This window comes from Chiloscyllium plagiosum, unplaced genomic scaffold, assembly GCF_037043375.1.
Source record: "Chiloscyllium plagiosum isolate Xiang-an unplaced genomic scaffold, Cpla_swu_hap1 HiC_scaffold_23, whole genome shotgun sequence".
NCBI lineage: Eukaryota > Metazoa > Chordata > Chondrichthyes > Orectolobiformes > Hemiscylliidae > Chiloscyllium > Chiloscyllium plagiosum.
The window spans coordinates 17,885,983-17,907,319 of NW_028270161.1; the positions used below are offsets into that span (position 1 = coordinate 17,885,983).

At 38.7% G+C, this 21,337-nt stretch overlaps 1 protein-coding gene across 2 annotated transcripts in view; it reads left to right on the forward strand.

Annotated features, from left to right (window-relative positions):
* Window positions 1-21,337, forward strand: part of cep41 (centrosomal protein 41) — a 44,687-nt gene that overhangs the window by 8,809 nt on the left and 14,541 nt on the right. Inside the window, exons 3-10 of one of the 2 annotated variants that reach the window (XM_043714022.2) lie at window positions 1,937-1,984; window positions 4,625-4,686; window positions 6,611-6,677; window positions 6,962-7,121; window positions 9,910-10,079; window positions 11,345-11,412; window positions 12,722-12,836; window positions 18,632-18,847. In XM_043714022.2, coding sequence (XP_043569957.1) covers window positions 1,937-1,984; window positions 4,625-4,686; window positions 6,611-6,677; window positions 6,962-7,121; window positions 9,910-10,079; window positions 11,345-11,412; window positions 12,722-12,836; window positions 18,632-18,847 — 906 coding nt within the window. The remainder of the gene's footprint in view (window positions 1-1,936; window positions 1,985-4,624; window positions 4,687-6,610; window positions 6,678-6,961; window positions 7,122-9,909; window positions 10,080-11,344; window positions 11,413-12,721; window positions 12,837-18,631; window positions 18,848-21,337) is intronic. The other variant, XM_043714023.2, reaches the window with a different exon arrangement.

A 21,337-nucleotide genomic window follows, 5' to 3' on the forward strand; every position in this document is an offset into this window, starting at 1 on the left:
CCTTTCACTCTCTCATACTGTCTATCTCTTTTGTCATCCAGGGAAAGCTTTCTTTTCCCTACTATGCAGATGTTTTCTAAACCTGAACTATTGTTCCTTTGAATATCTCCCATTATTCACTTGCTGTCTTGCCAATCTGTTTTTGAGTCTATGCCACCTTGTTCAGATCCCCATTCAACTAACTGATGTTAAATCTCCTCTAGTCAAATATTTTTTCACTTTGTTGTTCCTTGTCCATTTACCATAACTATACCAAACTTGTTGTTGTAATAATTCACAAAAGCTTGTCCATTAAAGCATTGCTTCATTTGACCAACCTCACTAGCCAGAACTAGATACAACTTTGCTTCCTTCCTTATTGAGCTGGAAACAAAAGTTCTCTTGCATACATTTCAGTAATACCTCTGATAAGATAATGGATATGAAAGAGTTAATGTAGTGCTAAATTTAATCTCTGCTTGCTGGTGTCAAACAGTCACAGGGGTGTGTTTAGAGCAGCTCATAGGTACTCCAAGATTAATGACTGAACCTAAGAAGAGGCTCCACTGAGCAAAGTCACTTATTGGAGTGAGGTTTATTTCACAATTTCAGTATGAAAGAAGTCACAGATTTCACAGGCCTGCATGAAATGTTTTCCATCTGTGATACCATTGAAGAATCACCTGAAGATAACTCAAAAAAACTTGAGACAACAATTGAATACTACAACTAAAATTAAGCAATATGGTCCACCTGAGATCACTGGTGAACTTTGATTTGAACTAGTACTGGTAGCACAGTTGTCTGCCACACAAAGTGGTAAGGCAGAACTCTACCATTGATTAGAAAACCAGGACAAATAACACCGAACATGATGAAGACGTCCACAATGTCCAACCTCTTGAGAGGAGTTATGTGTGTGGCCAGTACATGGTACTAAAGATGAAAATATCTCTTTCTTCACAATTGTCTGCCATGAAGGACATCCTTGAAATCAAAGGTCCTCCAGGTAAGGTAATGGATCACCAACAATGATCAGCATCAAGGTCAGCAATCCTCAAGCCAACATTTTATTCATCTTCTAAGTCCAGAATGAAGACATTCTGGGAGGATTATCAAACTACCAATTTGCCTGAATTTGTGGAGTCGGAGGGGACAAGTATAATGGAAAATGTAATATAACCCTTTATACCATTGTTTAACATGTTAATTAAGTGGAATCGAACTTGGAGGTGAGTTGCTGTATAAGACAATGAATATAAACTGGTTAATACAGCAACTAAGCTGAAGTTTCTCTGCTATGTAACAAAGCCACTGGAGAGTCTTGAGTCTTGGGCAAATCTACTTGGAGGCAGTCATGTTGTCTTCTCCTGTGACCATCAGTACAATGTGACTTGCATATACTGGGATGTCATAAAACTTAGCATGTTACCCAAGATGAGTGCCTCTTCTGCTCAGACTTATTTGTGACTTATTCTTCACAAACTACTGGGAAGTCCCGAGACTAGCATAGGAAGAAAGATAGCGATATTCTATCTAAGGCACTCAGCCTTATCTCTTCTATAAGAACCTCCTCATTGTTCTCTACCCTGTGACTGTCCTAATTATGTTAGGATAACTGATGTCCCCATTTTTGGTCAGCAGCTAGAAAAGTAACATCTTGTGAAAAGTTACGGCATAGCTTATCAATGCTTACTTTAATAAAGCATTTTAGTAATATGAAACAAATCTGCCTTGACCTCACTATTAAATCTTCCCTTATGTTACTTTTGCTACCAACCAATTCAGCAGAAAATCATTTTTCCAAAATAAAACCTTATTCAGCTATAAAAGTTGAATTCTCAAGCTTTGGGAATTGGTGCTTGTCCTGCATTAATTCTGAGTGATAATTTAATATCCTTGCTGTGTAACCATTCTGACTTTTAATGTATTTTAATTTAAACACTTATTTTTGCAGGACATAGCCTTTCAAAGTATATGGAAAAAATTGAAGAATTAAGAAAAAGTAAGTGATGTTTTTTCCCATTGATGAATAATTGTGCTGAGATGGCAAGTAGTGAATAGTCTAGAATGGTATATAATATAAATGTTCACAATGAACAGGGAGTTAAAATGACACTTCCAATAGTTGTCGCACTGGTCCTCAGCTATCGATGAGATGTTTGTTATTGTAAAGTTCGGCATAGGGTGCAAATTCAAAAAAAAAGGAGAAACAAGAGCAACACATTAAAAGATAGTTAAAAAGAGAAACCAACACAAAATGTGGAGAAACTCAACATTTCAAGACTTTTCACGAGCTAGCAAATAATAATAGGTTATTTTAAAGCATGGTCACTATTATTGTGCAAGAAAATATTATGACTAAAATGCAACAGGAGTTTTTGCCATGTAAGACAGTCTTTTTCTGTACCTCTTTCTCCCATTTCCATCCACCAGAATAATACTGAGCTAAATACTCAAGTTCTTTTACTCTCCTTGCACCTACCATATGCAGAACAATGCACAGAAAGTTAATGAATTAATGTACCTTCCTGCCATATTATCAAAATATGGATTTTTAATTTAAACACACAAAAATACAGTAAAAAAAGTGAAAGAAACATTTTCCAAGCACCATTTTTCGTCCTGAATGGTGTAACTGCTATCTAGTGTCGTGTTGCAACTGACTCACAGGGTGCACACGAGAGCATGCCTGAGGTGACTAATCTGATTTCTCTGTGACTCAGGAGAACTGTTTATTGTACGTAATGCTGTAGCTTTGCAATTGTAAATTTTCTTGTAAAGCCCTTTCAGTACCTTTTCTAAGTAGTTTTGATGTCAGAAATTCACCATGTCAGGCACACATGAGAGTTAAAGGAACAGTTTTCCTTTTTAACAAATTTTGTTTTATAGGAAATAATTTTAAACAACTGTTTATGTTGAACCTCTCTGCAAATAACCAGTGATCTTCACAAAATTTATTGAGTTTGTAAATCTTTATTGGCACTTTTCTCTTGGTGAAAGGAATTAAAGATGGACTCTGAAAAGATGCCAGATTTTCTCATGGATAAGCAACACTGTCTCCTTTTGTTAACACAGTTAATTGCATTGATCAAAACAGTAACTTCACTATGTTGCAGGTAATCTGAGTGCTTAATGAATAGCCTTCAATAAATGGCCCTTTAGTTATCCAAGACAAAGTCATTCCACATAAGACGTGCAAACTGAGCACAGCATTTTGAGCAACCTGTAGGAAGACTCAAAATTGATGTTTTAAACAACACCAGTAAGTTGGTGTTTATCAGCAGCTAAAATAGAAAATACTTTTTGAATATAAGGTTTGCTTGAAAGTAAACCTGCGTAATGTCAACCATGAGCTGTGATGGATCACCAAATAGTAAGCAAGATCAAGGTAAGAGTGTTCTTTTGTTTTATTCGCGCAGTCTCAGTGATAATTATTCTAAAGGGAATGATAATATAGTGAAGTGCAATGGTGAAAATGTGCTGGCTAGAATTGCATGGGGAGGATTCACAAAACATGTGGTGAAATTGCAGAACTACACTCCCTGGTAGGAAAAGCTTCAAATCCAGCATATAATTAGAGTGAAAGGAAGAGAGTAGTTGAAAGCCTGTCAGATATTTGTTATATACCAAGCCAATATATTTGTATTGGCCCCTCACAACACCATTGAGTTTTGTGCAAACTTTTAAAAGTGTTTTAAATTTTCTTTTGCCTTTTCACCCATTACAGACTAACTTGCCAGTATGAATGATTTAAAATATTTCCTGTTGCAAGCATGATATGAAATCATCTAAAACAGATGAAAATTGAGGAAAACTGAATTCAAACTTGCAGAATTCTTTGTCTTTATAAATCATCTATCATATACTGCCAATTTAGAGGAAACTAAGCCACTTCTGTCCAGACAAGGACAAATTCTGACTAAGCCTGAAATTATTAATATAAATAAAATTAATCTAATGTATAAAGCTATGTAAGAACTATTTGATGTTAGAAGGTTTTCTCTGAGAAGGCTGACAATTTAAATAGTTTGACATTTTGTTGTAAGTAACACACTGATCATACATGGTATGTCAATAAATATATAACCATTTATTGAAATGGAGGTAAAACCAATAAAGTAGTTGTGAGCTTGATCCTGTTAAATATTAATCTATTTTCTTAGCATAAACATTCAACAGCTCTAATTATATTAATGTTGAAATTGTCTAACTGCTACATGATGAATGCAGCAATTTATTTTCCAAATCAGTCCCAGTTATTACTATAATGTGTCAGTTAGTGGGAATATTTGGTCTGGCTCAGTATACTGTTGAAATGAGTGATCGGTGGATAGGTCCTGAAGTGACAGAAGCTGAAAAGTACAGTGAAGGTTTGGATATCCTCATCAATATTTAATAGTTCACGATCAGCTCATTGGTCCAATGTCAAGATCATCTAATTGTACTACTAATGTAATCAATAAAATTGACTATTTAACATTTGATTTAGGGTCTCCACATCCATACAGTAGATACCTTTCCATACTCTCCAAGAATTGTTTGTTGCAAAATGAATCTTCATTGCAAAATTAAGCTTTTATGAATTTTGCAGTGTTGAAATGAGGGTTTTGAATAATATTTTAATTTTTTTTCTTCTTAATAGATTATAGATATAAAAGAGATGAATTATTCAAAAGGTTGAAAGTCACCACATTTGCCCAGCTGGTAAGTGCTCCCATTTATGGTTTGTTGCCTCATGGGATTTACGAGATGTCTTAATTGAAATATTGAATCATTTGAGTTTCAGTATAGATATACTTCTTTGTAATGGTTCAATAATGTTTATATTGTTATTTCTCTTTTCAGCAACAATAAAGTAAATGTCCTGTGAGATTGACAAGAGATGTTATTGCTCTCAAATTTTTTCAGTTTGAAAGACTTGGGTCAAACAACATAAAGTTTACAACATTAACTCAAAATTAAAATTTCATTAATATTTCTTCAAGATAAGATTATTTTCAAGGTATTTTCTCTCCTTCATTTTTGATTTCTATTTGTGCTGCTCTGAATTAACTGCTGAGGTTTAACAGATAAGATAAAGAAACACTGGAAACACTCAGCAGGTCAGGCAAACCTGTGGAGATTGATGCAAAGTTAATATTTCAAGTGGCTGACCTGTCATCATAACTGGAAAAGGTTCAAATCACAACAACTATTAGCATATACAGACAAAGAGAGAAGGGAGGAATTAAGAAAAGGGATTGAGTGAATTAAGAAAAGAGTCCGTATCAGTGAGGAAAGTAAATTTTCCTTCCTTGTCATTTTCAAATTCTGTCTAATTTGATGTGCTTGATAATACCATCCACCTCCTAAGGCCTGTCCATTGTAGCCAAGTGGGTGAAACTAATCTTATTCCTTTTGTATTCTTATTCTGTGCTACTCTTATTTATCTATTCATGGCTTCTCTTCTGGCTCCCACATTGTAACCTTTGTTGTTTCCCATGAATCTTGGCCCCATCTTTCTTTCAGCAACATGCTGCTGCTGAGCATCATCATCCAAAAAACACAGCAATGTTTACATACACTAATGCCATCCAGCCCTACCTTTCTCGATGTCTTCCATTGCTGATGAATTATTAGATTGTTTCTCCATATCCACAACTGGGCAGAAATTTCTTTCTATTGAATATTAGGAAATGTGAAACTCTAGTTTCAGTCCAATTCTAGTTCTTAGCTACTGACTCCAGTCATCTCTCTGACAAATGTGAGATTAGACCCTCTGTACACAATGTTATTCTCACATCTCACCCTGATATGAGCCTTCCATCCCACAATTGTGCAATTATTACAGTTGTCTATTTATGGTTCCATATCATAAGCTGAATTTGCTTGTCTCCACACATCTGCTGTGAAGACCTCTTCCATCAATTATTCCCTTTAGATTTGATTATTCCAATGCACTATTGCAATTTCCCAAATTCTACACTCCATACACTTGAGCTCATCCAAAACGTTGCTGCTTGTCTCTTAATTTGCAGCAAGTCCCTTCCCACATTTTCCCCGTGGACTGCACAGTTCAAGAAGGAGGCTCATCACTATCTTCTTGAGTGCATGATTCGGAGATGCCGGTGTTGGACTGGGGTGTACAAAGTTAAAAATTGCACAAGTCCAGGTTATAGTCCAACAGGTTTAATTGGAAGCACACTAGCTTTCGGAGCGACGCTCCTTCATCAGGTGATCACCTGATGAAGGAGCATCGCTCCGAAAGCTAGTGTGCTTCCAATTAAACCTGTTGGACTATAACCTGGTGTTGTGTGATTTTTAACTTCTTGAGTGCAGTTAGGGGTATCCAATAAATTATGGCCTGCCAGTGATACCAAAATACAATAAATGAAGAGCAATAGAAAAATCTGTGCTCACAGAACTTTATTGGATTCCATTCAAGCAACATTTTGATTTTAAAATTCTAATTTTTGTTTTCAAATCCCTGTATGCTCCTTTGTATGCTGTACCACAGTGCACACGTACAGCAATGTAAAATGTGGAATTTCAGTTGCAGAAAGTTGGGGAGAAATAAATGTTAGAATATTGATTCCTTCAGAAAATTTAATTTTTTTTTTATTTCACTTGCCTTTTTGATGTTCTTTAGGTGCTGCAGGTGGCTTCTGTGAATGAACAAGGTGAACGGATGTTTAGCGAACAGCAACAGGAAGAAGGTTGGTATCAAATATCTTTGGTTATCTATTCTGTAGAATTATCTGCAATTAGAAGAAATCACTAGCATTTTTTAAAGTAAAGGATTTAGTAAGATACTTTGCCTTGTTTACAAATCTAAAAGGACATGACAATAAGCAACACATCACATCTGCCAATGTATTTTTATAATGCAACTTATTCAATGAAATGTAGCTAAAAGTTTTCACCTCCTTAACTTTGAATTGTCATGCAGAAATCCTCTCTGAATTTTTTTTAAGCTTGAGTTATTGTTTGTTTCATTCAGATTCACATTCAGTGCTTTCCGCACCAGAGCCTGAACTCCTTGCAATAAAGGACAATGAGGAACGATGTCCTATGGAAGTGCATCAGAAATCCCCTATAGAATTAATAAGTAATGAAGATTCAGTTGAGAAACCACTTTCAGCACGCTCCACTCTTCAAAGGTGAGAATTATTATGCTGGAAAAAGATCACGATGATGAATCTCTTCATTATCACAGTAATAGTTTCACTTGCCTGAAAATTGGTGAAGATCTTTGTATAATGACCTTCTGTAGCTTTAGTTTCATATTGAGGAATGAATTCTGGGTAGATAAATGATATTTTTAAAAAGCGAAGTAAAATTCTGTATGTCCAGAATCCAATGGGGTCAATCAGTGTCTTGAAGGACAATAATACTAACCTTTTCAGCTAGATGTTTAATTTCAGCCTGACTGAAATTTTAAATTACAGCACTCATTCAGATATGGGAAAGGTGAATGCATATTGTTAATGGCATTGGATTAATAATCCAAGGCCCAAACTAATACTTTGTATACAAGGATCCAAATCTCACCACAGTAAGATGGGGGAATTGAAATTCAATTGATAAATCTGGAATTGAAAACTAGACCAGATATTGTATGCCTGCAGGTTATGTTTTCAGTGACAGCATATAACTTGGATCTGGTGGCTAGCTCGCCATCTTTCTGTCTATGCCAAGCTTGCACCCATAGCACAGAAGGTGGTTGGGTGCTTACAATGACATAAACAGTTGCAAGACAAGTAGGTATGAGTCAACAACCCATTTCACTTTTTAAAATTATTAAATCAGCAGGAATTAAGGGCTTGACTGTATTTGGCATTTGCCCTTCATCCATCAAGGATATCCAAATGATAATAGTCCTCCCCTTCCTTTTGACCCATCAATACTTCAAAACCCACTCCATACCCCACAAAGGTGTAACGAATTCTCCCCACCTAATGACCTTGACCAAAATTATTCTTAGATCCATAAGGACTCTTTTGTGAACCTGCCTGCAATCCTGACAACACTTGCTATTGAGCTCTGGCACTAACAGATCTGATGGGTAGTTGGTGAGTCTTCTGAGGGGCAGAAATCCCACTTTTCACTCGTTTAAGCCACCCATAGCCCAACATGACCAAAGACCAGGCTTCTTTTTGGTACATCAGCTTACTGGCAACTTTCTAACAGGGAAGGACAAGCAGTCTGCCCATAACCCCTACAATTTTTCTGTCATGAGTCACAGTACTGGTGCCACAAAAATGCCATTATTGTCATAAAAAACAATTTGGTTCACTAATATCCTTTAGGGAAATAAATTTGCTGCCCTTGCTTGATCTGGTCTACATGTGACACCAGACCCACAGTAATGTAGTTTACTTTTTGCAAGCTTTGTGAAGGTTTGTAGCTCAGGTTGAGGTTTAGAGTGTAGGTTTGTTCGCTGAGCTGTAGGTTTGATATCCAGACGTTTCATTACCTGGCTAGGTAACATCATCAGTGGCGACCTCCAAGTGAAGCGAAGCTGTTGTCTCCTGCTTTCTGTTTATGTTTGTCCTGGATGGGGTTCCTGGGGTTTGTGGTGATGTCATTTCCTGTTCGTTTTCTGAGGGGTTGTAGATGATATCTAGATTTATGGCGTTGTGGTTGGAGTGCCAGGCCTCTAGGAATTCTCTGGCATGTCTTTGCTTAGCCTGTCCCAGGATAGATGTGTTGTCCCAGTCGAAATGGTGGGTTTTTTTCATCCATGAGTAGGGCTACGAGGGAGAGAGGGTAGTGTCTTTTTGTGGCTAGCTGGTGTTCGTGTATCCTGGTGGCTAACTTTTTTCCTGTTTGTCCTACGTAGTATTTGTGGCAGTCCTTGCATGGAATTTTGTAGATAATGTTGTTTTTGTCCATGGGCTGTACTGGGTCTTTTAAGTTGGTTAGTTTTTGTTTGAAAGTGTTGATGTCGTAGCCCTGCACACTGATGTAAAAAACCACCATTTCGACTGGGACAACACATCTATCCTGGGACAGGCTAAGCAAAGACATGCCAGAGAATTCCTAGAGGCCTGGCACTCCAACCACAATGCCATAAACAAATACATAGATCTATCTATCAATCCCTCAGAAAACGAACAGGAAATGACATCGCCACAAACCCCAAGAACCCCATCCAGGACAAACATATAAATAGAAAGCAGGAGATAATAGCTTCGCTTCACTTGGAGGTCGCCACTGATGATGTTACCTAGCCAGGTAATGAAACGTCGGGATATCAAACCTACAGCTCAGCAAGCAAACCTACACCCTAAATGTAGTTCACTGTTAACTGCCCTCTGAAATGCCTGAGCAATCTATTCAGCTGAAGAGCAATTAGTAATTGACCTAAATGCTGACCTTGCCAGTAATAACCACTGAAAGTAAAAAAACTACATGTTGAACACTTCTTGCAGATAGTTGTAGTTTGTTAAAATTTTTAATAATTGTTTTGAAATATTTTCTAAGTAATAGTTTACAAATGTCTTGATGATCATGACATCGAATCATCCTCATTTCTTAAGTCATCAGCTTTCCTTTTGATTGGAGTTTACTCCTGGTAACGTGTAGATTTTGAATGGAGCCACAAGAATGTAAATCCTGACTAATAATTGATTTCTTTTTGAATGTTTCTCCCTTCCATAATTCAAAGCAATTGAGGTTAGTTGTTACATTACAATTGCTGTCCTTGCAGAAATCACCACAGACCCAACAGGGAATATTCTTCGCATTTTTGAATAATTTCTCTCCTGAACAGTGCTTTACAAAATAAGCTGCTGTGGGGTCAGGTGTAGAATTTCTAAACTACCGTTGTCCCAAAAGTGTCTAGTAGTCATGTTTTTTAAGATTTTTAAAATTTTTCTTCTTGTGATCAAATATTGTTTGACAATTGCTCTGTGATCTGTCAACAGTTTTTATTTTTCTCTGTAGTGTTATAAGTGGTGTTGGGGAAATAGATCTGGAGAAAGAGAATCAGAAATTGTCCCAGCCTGAGCTCTGTCTCTGTTCAGAGAAAACAGATGGACCGTACCCAGACTGCCCTTACTTGCTTTTGGATGTACGTGATCGTGATGCCTATGATCAATGTCACATTATTGGAGGTAATCAATATAGGTGAAAGTTATGTCAATCACTGGTGTAATACATGGGAATGCACTTTAAGTAGTCATATATTTGTTTTAAGTTGTCTTGCTTAGTATAACTAATACAGCTTCCTGTGATAAGTTGACAGAATACAGCAAATACTTATCTTTGTGTGATAACTGTAGTTAGTGGATTACCCAGCTGTCAAAGCATCTGCTTAATTTATTTTCATTCTAAAGATTTCAATGGAACATGTGCTATAACTGGCAGGAGTTCTTCTCTGCCAGTTTACTGCTCATGCAACTAAGGTGAAAATGTGTTCTAATATTTTTACAGCTTACTGATGTCAATGAAGTATGAACTCTCTTTATATCAAAAATGATTTTCTTTATTTGCTTCTTATAATTTATTTTCTGTCTTATTTTGGTCAGAATATAGTGTTAATATTTCTTAAAACAAACTCCATAACCACAATATTCCCAATTAAATATGAAATAAAAAATTTAGTTTGCAGCTGTACCTAATATACCTAAAATAAAACCTAGGAAAAGACCTTTGTGTGCTGCCAATGCTGAAGGATTCAGGGTATCATGGTACTTACATTCATAGGACTAATAGATAAAAATCCTGTATTGTGAACTGCCCTTTCTGCTCAAATTTCTAATACATCCTCTCAATCATTGAACCTTTGAATCAGAGTGCAAATCATAATGCTTATAAAACCATACAATAGCATTTGCTTTAAGTGTCAAATGTGTGTTTTTCTTACCTTGAATAGAAGATATTAAATACCAACAGTTATTTAGTATGACTGAACATTTTTAAAGTGTTAAGTGTCACATGGATAATACACTTTGCAATTAAATTAGTGAATAATTTAAAGATGTTTTTCCCTAATACTGCTTAGGACAGCAGTGTACTCTGGATGGAATGTTACTGTGGAAATGCAAAAGAAACTAGCCTTGCGCATTATTAAGATTCACTGCTTTTCTAAGTCTGAATTTGTACTGACTTGGGGTCTCTCTTCCAAGACACTACATTGTGAGGTCAATCACTACTGTTGAATGATTAGTTGCAATTAGCTTTTATATGACATCTCAGTCAATTGAGCAAGTGAACTAGAAGAAGAATTTTCACTTTATGTATTACTGCAAAATATAATAAACACACACTAGATACAGGATTTTTATTTATGAGGATAGACTCTTGTTGTAAAACTTGGACTCTTACTTAAAACTGCTCAACCCATGCTCAATTGAAGTTGTTTAACCTTGTCTTTCAGCCTACAGTTATCCTATTGCAATGCTGTCCAGGACGATGAACCCTTATACAAAGGAGATTCTAGAATACGTATCCTTTAAATCTTCAGATCTGTGCAGTTAGTGGTTTGATTCTGAAATTAGGTTTCCAATCTATTAGCTGCTTGGAGAGACTAAAGCAGGTGAATTAGGTTTGATCTCAAACATGCTCAGAACTTGTTAAACTCAATGTTAAATCCTGATGGCTGAAACGTGCCTAGATGGAACATGGGGTGTTGTTCCTTCAGCTTGCTTTTCATCAGAATAGGTTGCATAGATTAAAAGGCAGGATGATAATGCAAAGCAGCACCCACCTCCAGGAATGTAATGCTGTTCAAATTGCCTTTGTGCAACTGAAGATAGATTAGAAAGAATTTTTGCTTATCCATCTTCTGTACTTTCCCCTCCATTTTATTCAATAGTCCGCATTGGTGGTCAACAAATATTTTCTTAATATTAGGAAACGGAAAGCCCTTTGACTTTTTGAACAAACCAAAGCTATTATATAGGAGGAGAAAGTGAGGACTGCAGATGCTGGAGATCAGAGCTGAAAATGTGTTGCTGGAAAAGCGCAGCAGGTCAGGCAGCATCCAAGGAACAGGAGAATCGACGTTTCGGGCATAAGCCCTTCTTTAGGATTATATAGGCAAAATGCAAAATAAAGCTCCCTTTTCATTCTCTTTCTCTCCACCCACGCAAACTTGGAGCAACAATGGAGAAGAGATGTTCATGTTTGCATCTGAAATTTTGTCATTGTTCTATAACCAAAAGAACTGTTTTTAAATCCAGCCCTTCGCATAGAGTCAGAGATGTACATCATGGAAACAGTCCAACCCGTCTATGCCGACCAGATATCCCAACCCAATCTAGTCCCACCTGCCAGCACCTGGCCCATATGCCTCCAAACTCCTTTTCATATACCCATCCAAATGCCTCTTAAATATTGCAATTGTACCAGCCTCCTCTACTTCCTCTGGCAGCTCATTCTATATATGTACCACCTTCTGTGTGAAAAAGTTGTCTCTTAGGTCTCTTTTATATCTTTCCCCTCTCACCCTAAACCTATGTTCTCTAGTTCTGGATTCCCCAATGTGTTTTTTTTAACCCAATCTCATTTTTCCCATATTTAATCCCGTTCTGAGTTCTCAATCTATAGATAGCTTTTATTGTTATGCAACAAAATAGCTTGTGGGTGAAACTTGGATTCAGAATGTTGCTCCTCTGTATGTTTCACCCTCCTCCTTTTCTTCATCCCCACTAGCCTTGTTTATATGGGTTAACTAGCTTTGTTACAAATTTGACATCAACTTGAAGTTTGTCAATTTAAAATGATACAAGATGCCTTAACAACTGAACTTTAGAAAAATGCATCTGGGAAAATCATCCTGCTTTATGATGAAGATGAACGGATAGCTAGTCAGGCTGCCACAACACTGTGCGAGAGAGGTTTTGAGAATCTTTTTATGCTATCAGGTGGTACGTGTTGCAGGAAATGTTATTTGATGAGTAATAACAGATAAACCAGAGCAGTTAAAATATACTTTTCTGTACAGCTGCTAACGTTACAATTTCATTAAGATCTATCTGTATAATTCTCGCTAAAAGCCAAAATGTTTATGAAATGACTTCCAGCCAAACTGTTTTTGTACTCATGCCTGCATAAGCAATGGATAATATTGCCATTGTTGTTACGTGACTTGGTTTTAGCTGACTAAACACCAACAATGTCACATTTCAGGATTCTTGCCCCCAAGTTTTTAGGTTTAGTAGACTATGATTAATTGAGAATAAGTGTGCACACCAAAGTAAGTAAACAAAACCTACCATATATTTCTCAATAGTTTGTTAACTTTTGCACTTGATGACTGATTCATACTGTGAGAAGTATGCACTAAATCAATGCATACAGAGTCATAGATTTACAGCACAGAAACAGACCCTTTTGTCCAAACTGCCCATGCCGACCAGATGTCCCAACCCAATCTAGTCCCACCTGCCAGCAGCCGGCCCATATTCCTCCAAACCCTTCCTATGCATATACCCATCCAAATGCCTTTTAAATGTTGCAATTGTACTAGCCTCCACCACTTCCTCTGGCAGCTCATTCCATACATGTAAGATCCGCTGTGTGAAAAAGTTGCCCCTTAGGTCTCTTTTATATCTTTCCCCTCTCACCCTCAACCTATGCCCTCTAGTTCTGGACTCCCCCATCGCAGGGAAAAGACTTTGTCTATTTATCGTATCCATGCCCCTCATGATTTTATAAACTTCAATGAGGTCAGCCTCCGATGCTCCAGGGAAAACAGCCCCAGCCTGTTCAGCCTCTCCCTGCAGCTCAAATCCTCCATACCTGGCAAACATCCTTGTAAATCTTTTCTGAACCCTTTTCAAGTTTCACAACATCCTTCCAATAGGAAGGAGACCAGAATTGCACACAATATTCCAACATTGGCCTAACCAATGGCCTGTACAGCTGCAACATGACCTCCCAACTCCAGTGCTCAATATTATGACCAATAAAGGAAAGCATACCAAACGCCTTCTACACTATCCTATCTAGCTACAACTCCACTTTCAAGGAGCTATGAACCTGCACTCTCTTTATTCAGCAACACTCCCTAGGACCTTACCAATAAGTGTATAAGTCCTGCTAAGATTTGCTTTCACAAAATGCAGCACCTCGCATATATCCAAATTAAACTCCATCTGCCACATCTCAGCCCATTGGCCCATCTGATCAAGATCCCATTGTAATCTGAAGTACCCTTCTTCACTGTCCATTGCAACTCCAATTTTGGTATCATCTGCAAACTATACCTCTTATGCTCACATCCAAATAATTTTTATGGATGATGAAAAGAAGTGGATCCAGCACCGATCCTTGTGGCACTTCACTGGTCACAGGCCTCCAGTCTGAAAAACAACCCTTCACCACCACCCTCTGTCTTCTACCTTTGAGCAGTTCTGTATCCAAATGGCTAGTTCTCCCTGTATTCTGTGAGATCTAACCTTGCTAATCAATCTCCCATGGGGAACCTTGTCGAACACCTTACTGAAGTCCACGTAGATCACATCTACTGCTCTGCCCTCATCAATTCTCTTTGTTACTTCTTCAAAAACCTCAAGTTTGTGAGACATGGTTTCCCATGCACAAAACCATGTTGACTATCTCTAATCAGCCCTTTCAAATACATGTACATCCTGTCCTCAGGATTCCCTCCAACAACCTGTCCACCACCAATGTCAAGATCACTGGTCTAAAGTTCCCTGGCTTGTCCTTACCGCCTTTCTTAAACAGTGGCAACACATTAGCCAACCTCCAGTCTTGCGGCACCTTACCTGTGACTATCGATGATACAAATATTTCAATAAGAGGCCCAGAAATCATTTCCCTAGTCTCCCAAAGAGTTCTAGGGTACACCGGATCAAGTCCTGGGGATTTATCCACCTTTGTGCATTTCAAGACATCCAGCACTTCCTCCTCTGTAATATGGACATTTTTTAAGATGTCACCATCTATTTCCCTACATTCTATGTCTTCCATGTCCTTTTGCACAGTAAACACTGATGCAGAATACTTGTTTAGTATCTCCCCCGTTTTCTGCAGCTCCACACAAAGGCCGCATGCTGATCTTTGAGGGGCCCTATTCTCTCCTGAGTTACCTTTTTGTTCTTAATATATTTGTAAAAACCATTTGGATTTTCCTTAACTCTATTTGCCAGAGCTATGTCAAATCCCCTTTTTGCCCTCCTGATATCTGTCTTAAGTATACTCCAACTTGTGGGATCATATTGAATGGTGGTGCAGGCTCGAAGGGCAGAATGGCCTACTCCTGCACCTATTCTCTATTGTCTACTTCCTTTATACTCTTCTAAGGATTCACTCAATATGTCTTGTCTACACCTGACATATGCTTCCTTCTTTTTCTTAACCAAACCCTCCATTTCTTTAGTCATCCAGCATTCCCTACACCTGCCAGCCTTCCCTTTCACCCTGACAGGAATATACTTTCTGCTATCTCATTTCTGAGGGCTTCCCATTTTCCAGCCGTCCTTTTACCTGCGAACATTTGCCCCCAATTAGTTTTTGAAAGGTCTTGCCTAATACAGTTAAAATTGGCTTTTCTCCAGTTTGAACTTCAACTTTTAGATCTGGTCTGCCCTTTTCCATCGCTATTTTAAAAATAATAGAATTACCGTTGCTGGCTCCAAAGTGCTCCCCCACTGATGCCTCAGTCACCTGCCCTGCCTATTTCCCAAGAGTAGGTCAGCTTTTGCACCTTCTCTTGTAGGTACATCCACATACTGAATCAGAAAATTTTCTTGTACACACTTAACAAATTCCTCCCCATCTAAACCCTTAATACTATGGCAGTCCCAGTCGATGTTTGGAAAGTTAAAATCCCCTACCATAACTACCCTATTACTCTTACAGATAATGGAGATCTCCTTACAAATTTGTTTCTCAATTTCCCTCTGACTATTAGGGGGTGGTCTATAATACAATCCCAATAAAGTGATCATACCTTTCTTATTTCTCAGTTCAACCCAAATAACTTTCTTGGATGTATTTTCAGAAATATCCTCCCTCAATACAGCTGTTATGCTATCCCTTCTCAAAAACGCTACTCCCCCTCCTCTCTTGCCTCCTTTTCTGTCCTTCCTGTTGTATTTGTATCCTGGAACATTCAGCTGCCTGACCTGTCCATTCCTGCCGTGTTTCTGTAATTGCTATGATATCTCAGTCCCATGTTCCCAGCCCTGCCCTTCATCTGCCTTCCCTGCTCAGCCTTTTGCATTTAAATAAATGCAGTTCAATTTATCAGTCCTGCCTTGTTCTCTGCTTTGTCCCTGCCTGCCGTGACTGTTTGACTCACTTCTGCTCTCCACTGTATCAGTGTCAGATTGATCTCTTTCCTCATAATCTCCCTGGGTCCCACCCTACCACCCACCACACATTTTCCCCCCGCGCCCCCAACCGCACCTGCTCCTGGGCAGCTCTAGCAAATCTCCCTGCCAGTATATTATATATTGCTCACTCAACATCGAGTCAGTAAACTGGAAATTTTTATGCTGATAGCAGCTGAAGCTGAACAACTCTCAGATGTGTAGATTACATTTTTAATGACGACAGCATTTCTATAGTCCAGATGTAAGCAGAAAATACTTAAATTCTAGTTACATCACATTTTATAAGTAAACTGAGTTTTTAAATTGTAATTGTATATGCAACTTAAGAGTCATGTTTAAAAACTTAGCAACTTCATTCAATGTTTACATGAATAGTGCTCCTTAATCTTATTCTGAAGGTCAGCACTTGGCAAATTCCCAGAAATGCCACTTAAAAATTCCAGTTTTAAATATGTACTCAAACATACATTGCAACTGTTTTATTTATAAATCTGCTATAAATGAAGATTCCAGATGAAAGAGTTACATTAGTGTTATTAAAATCAACTTTGAGTTTTCTTTTTGCCAAAACATACTTTTAGCTCTTCAATGACGCAATAGAGATCTAAGCCAAATAGGTCTAGACCACCCTTCAAAAGTTCTGAGTGGGAGAGGAATCATAGTGAATCAGAACAGGCACTGCTGCCTCACAGCGCCGGAGACCCGGGTTCAATTCCCGCCTCAGGTGACTGACTGTGTGGAGTTTGCACGTTCTCCCCGTGTTTGTGTGGGTTTCCTCCGGGTGCTCCGGTTTCCTCCCACAGTCCAAAGATGTGCAGGTCGGGTGAATTGGCCATGCTAAATTGCCCGTAGTGTTAGGTAAGGGGTAAATGTAGGGGCATGGGTGGGTTGCGCTTCGGTGGGTTGGTGTGGACTTGTTGGACCAAAGGGCCTGTTTCCACACTAATGTAATCTAATTTAAAGAACAGAAGGAGGCCGTTTGGTCTTCAGTGCCTTTTTGGTAATCTGTCCAATAAACATTGCTTCTCTGCTCTTTCCCAATAGCCCTGTAATTTACTTCCCTTCAAGCATGTATCCAATTCCCTTTTGAATGTTCATATGTTTCTTCTTCTGCCAGCTTTTCATTGCATTACATTCTGGTTCACAACAATTAAATGCTTTCAAAAGCTCCTTCATGGGTTTTTTTTTTTGCCAATTGACTTAAACCTGCGTTTGCAGTTTACTGACCCTTCGACCACAGAAACAGCTTCTCCACAATTACTTCGTAAAAATATTCATGATTTTGAACAACTTGATCACTTCTGCAGCAACCTGACATAACTGAAGGCCCTATTTCTGACTTAATTCTAGTTGCTTCTAAAATCTTAAGATACTTTGTAAGGTGCAGTACCCAGAATTGAGCACCAACTCCAGCTGATGCCTAATCAATATGTTTTATAAAGATTTAATGCAATTCCTCACTTTGTGTTCCATTTCTCTGTTGATAAAGCTGAAGATCTCTGGGCCCTGTGTGGTTTTCTTTTCAAAATGTCTTATAACCTGGTTGCCACTCTATAAGATTTATGTCTGCATGTTTCTCTCTTCTTGCACTCACTTGATATTATTCCATTTAAATCACATTGGCTTTCCTCATTTTTCCTATCAAAATGAATGAATTAACACTTCTCTGCATTGAGTTTTATCACGTGCCTACTCATTTTGCCTATTTGACTTTACCTCCCTATTTCTGTTACTGTGGGGCATTAGTGGGAAGGCAGGTTCAGCTGTGGTCTGCGAACAATTGCTTTATTTATAGGGTAGGGATGAGGCAGCTATGAGACCTTTCCTGAGAGAATATTTCCTTCTGAATGCTGTTTTAGTGAAACAAAACACCAGGGTCTAGACCGCCGCAGAAGTGTTATTAATATTCAATGTCTCGCTTGCCACAGAAGTGGACAACCACATGCAGACCATTTTGTCTAAATAATTTTTAAATGCAGCACGTTTCTGAGATGGTCACTTCTTTTGATGCTAGTCGTATCCATCATAAACTGAATTGAGGCATAAAGCATGCCATCAAGAATGCCACTTCCTCAGTCTGTCAGATAATCAACCCTAACTTGAGCACAAGTCTGGATGGTTTACTTCAGGGAAAAAGACAAATTGGAAAGAAAATGTTCAGTTATAATGCATTTGATAATTAAATTAGTGGGCTGTAAATAAGTCTTTCAAAATATTTTTAAACTAAAATACTTTAATCTATGTTTATTTCATTTACCTGTGTCTTTCTCTTTATGAAAATTATTAATCTGGAAATTCTGTTTATAAATAATAAATTGAAGTTTTAAACCTAAATCACAATAATATTGATGTCATTTTAGGGTTGAAAGTTGTTGCCCAGACATTCCCAGAAGGGCTAACCACTGGATCAATTCCACTGTCATGCCAGCCTCCAGTTTTTCTGCCATCTCGCCAGAGGCAATCAACACCTCAGGAACCTCTACGCCCTGCAGAGGATAAACTCCGATTTGCTAAAGATGATTTGAGCAAGATCCAGCATTACCTGGATGAAATTCTAGTACCATCTAATTCACCCAGTAAGGAAATTCTACAAAATTAACATTCAATTTTTGGATCTCATTTTTGGATCATTGGAGTCACTTCTGGACAAGAAGAACAGATTGTATCTGAATTGGAAGGGGACAAATATACTGGCAGGGAGATTTGCTAGAGCTGATTGGGAGGATTTAAACTAGTAAGATAGGGTGTGGGACCTAGGGAAGTAGTGAGGAGAGAGATCAATGTGAGACTGGTACAGTTGGGAATAGGAGCGAGTCAAACAGTCAGAGCAGGCAGGAACAAACCAGAGAACAAGGTAGGACTGATAAACTGCATTTATTTCGATGCAAGAGGCCTAACAGGGAACGCAGGTGAACTTCGGGCATTATTAAGAACATGAGACTGGTATATCATAGCAGTTACAGAGACGTGGCCCAGGGATGGACAGGACTAGGAGCTTAATGTTCCAGGATACAAATGCTATCGGAAGGGTAGAAAGGGGGGGAGAGAGAGGAGGGCTGGCGTTTTTGATAAGGGATAGCATTATGGCTGTACTTACCAAGGAAATTCCTTGAAATACATCCAGGGAAGTTAATTGGTGGAATTGGGAAGTAAGAAAGGGATGATCGCCTTATTGGGATTGTATTATAGCCCCCCGCGCCCCAACCAATAGTCAGCGGGAAATTGAGAAATAAATTTATGGAGATCTCAGTTATCCGTAAGAATAATATGGTGGTTCTGGTAAGGGCTTTTAACTTTCCGGACAAACGCTGGGACTGCCTTAGTGTTAAAGGTTTAAATGGAGAGGAATTTGTGAAATGTGTACAAGAAAATTTTCTGATTCAGTATGTGGATGCGCCTATTAGAGAAGGTGCAAAACTTGACCTACTCTTGGGGAAATAAGGCAGGGCTGGGAACTGAGGTGTCAGTGGAGGAAGCACTTTGGGACCAACAACCATAATTCTGTTAGCTTTGAAATAGTAATGGAAAATAATAGATCGGATCTAAAAGTTGAAGTTCTAAATTGGAGGAAGGCCAATTTCGACAGTATTAGGCAAGAACTTGCAAAAGTTAACTGGGGACAGATATTCGAAGGGAAATGGAAGGCTAGAAATTGGGGAGCATTCAAAAATGAAATAACGAGAATCCAGAGCCGTATGCCCCTAATGGGGAGAAAGGCCAGGCAGGTAGGTGTAGGGAATGCTGGGTGACTAGAGAAATTGAGGTTTTGGTTAAAAAGAAAGAAGCGTATGTTAGGTATAGGCAGCAGAGATCAAGTGAATCCTTGGAAGAGTATAAGGTCGCTAGGAATATACTTAAAGAGGGAAATCAGGAGGGCAAAGAGGGGACATGAGATAGCTTTGGCAAATAGGGTTAAGGAAAATCCAAAGGAATTCTATAACTACGTTAACGATGAAAGGGTAACTCTGGAGAAAATAGGTCCCCTCAAAGATCAGCAAGGCAGTCTGTGTGTGGAACCGTAGGAGGTGGGGGAGATACTAAATGAGTATTTTGGATCAGTGTTTACTGTGGGGAAGGACATAGAAGATATAGAATGTGGGGGGAATAGATGGTGACATCTTGAAAAGTGTCCATATTACAGAGGAGGAGGTGTCTTAAAACACACAAAGGTAGATAAGTCCTCAGGACCTTTACTCAGAGAGTGATATGGGCGTGGAATGCCCTACCTGCCAATGTAGTCAACTCAACCAGGGAGATTTAAACAATCCGTGGATAAGCACATGGATGATGATGAGATAGTGTTGGGGGACGAGCTGAGGATAGTTCACAGGTTGGCGCAACATTGAGGGCTGAAGGGCCTGTTCTGCGCTGTATTGTTCTATGTTCTGATCAAGTGTATCCTCTGACTCTTTGGGAAGCTAGGGAAGTGATTGCTGGGCCCCTTGCTGAGATATTTGCATCATCAATAGTCCAGAAGACTGGAGGGTTGGCTAACATGATGCCACTATTTAAGAAAAGTGGTAAAGATAAGTCAGGGAACTATAGACCAGTGAGCCTGACATTGGTTGTGGGCACGTTGTTGGAGGGAATTCTGAGGGACAGGATTTTCATGTATTTGGAAAGGTAAGGACTGATTAGGGATAGTCAGCATGGCTTTGTGCGTGGGAAATCATGTCTCACAAACTTGACTGAGTTTTTTGAAGAAGTAACAAGGAAGATTGATGAAAATAGAGGGGTGGACATGACCTCTATGGACTTCAGTAAGGCATTCAACAAGGTTCCTCATGGTAGACTGGTTAGCAAGGTTAGATCTCATGGAATACGGGGAGAACTAGCTATTTGGATACAGAACTGGCTCAAAGGTGGTATAGATAGAGTGGTGGTGGACGGTTGTTTTATAGCTTGGAGGCCTGTGACCAGTAGTATGCGCACAGATCGGTGCTGGGTCCACCACCTTTCGTCATTTATATTAATGATTTGGGTGTGAACATAGGAGCTATGGTTGGTAGGTTTGCAGGTGACACCAAAATTGGAAGTATAGTGAACAGCGAAGGAGGTAACCTCAG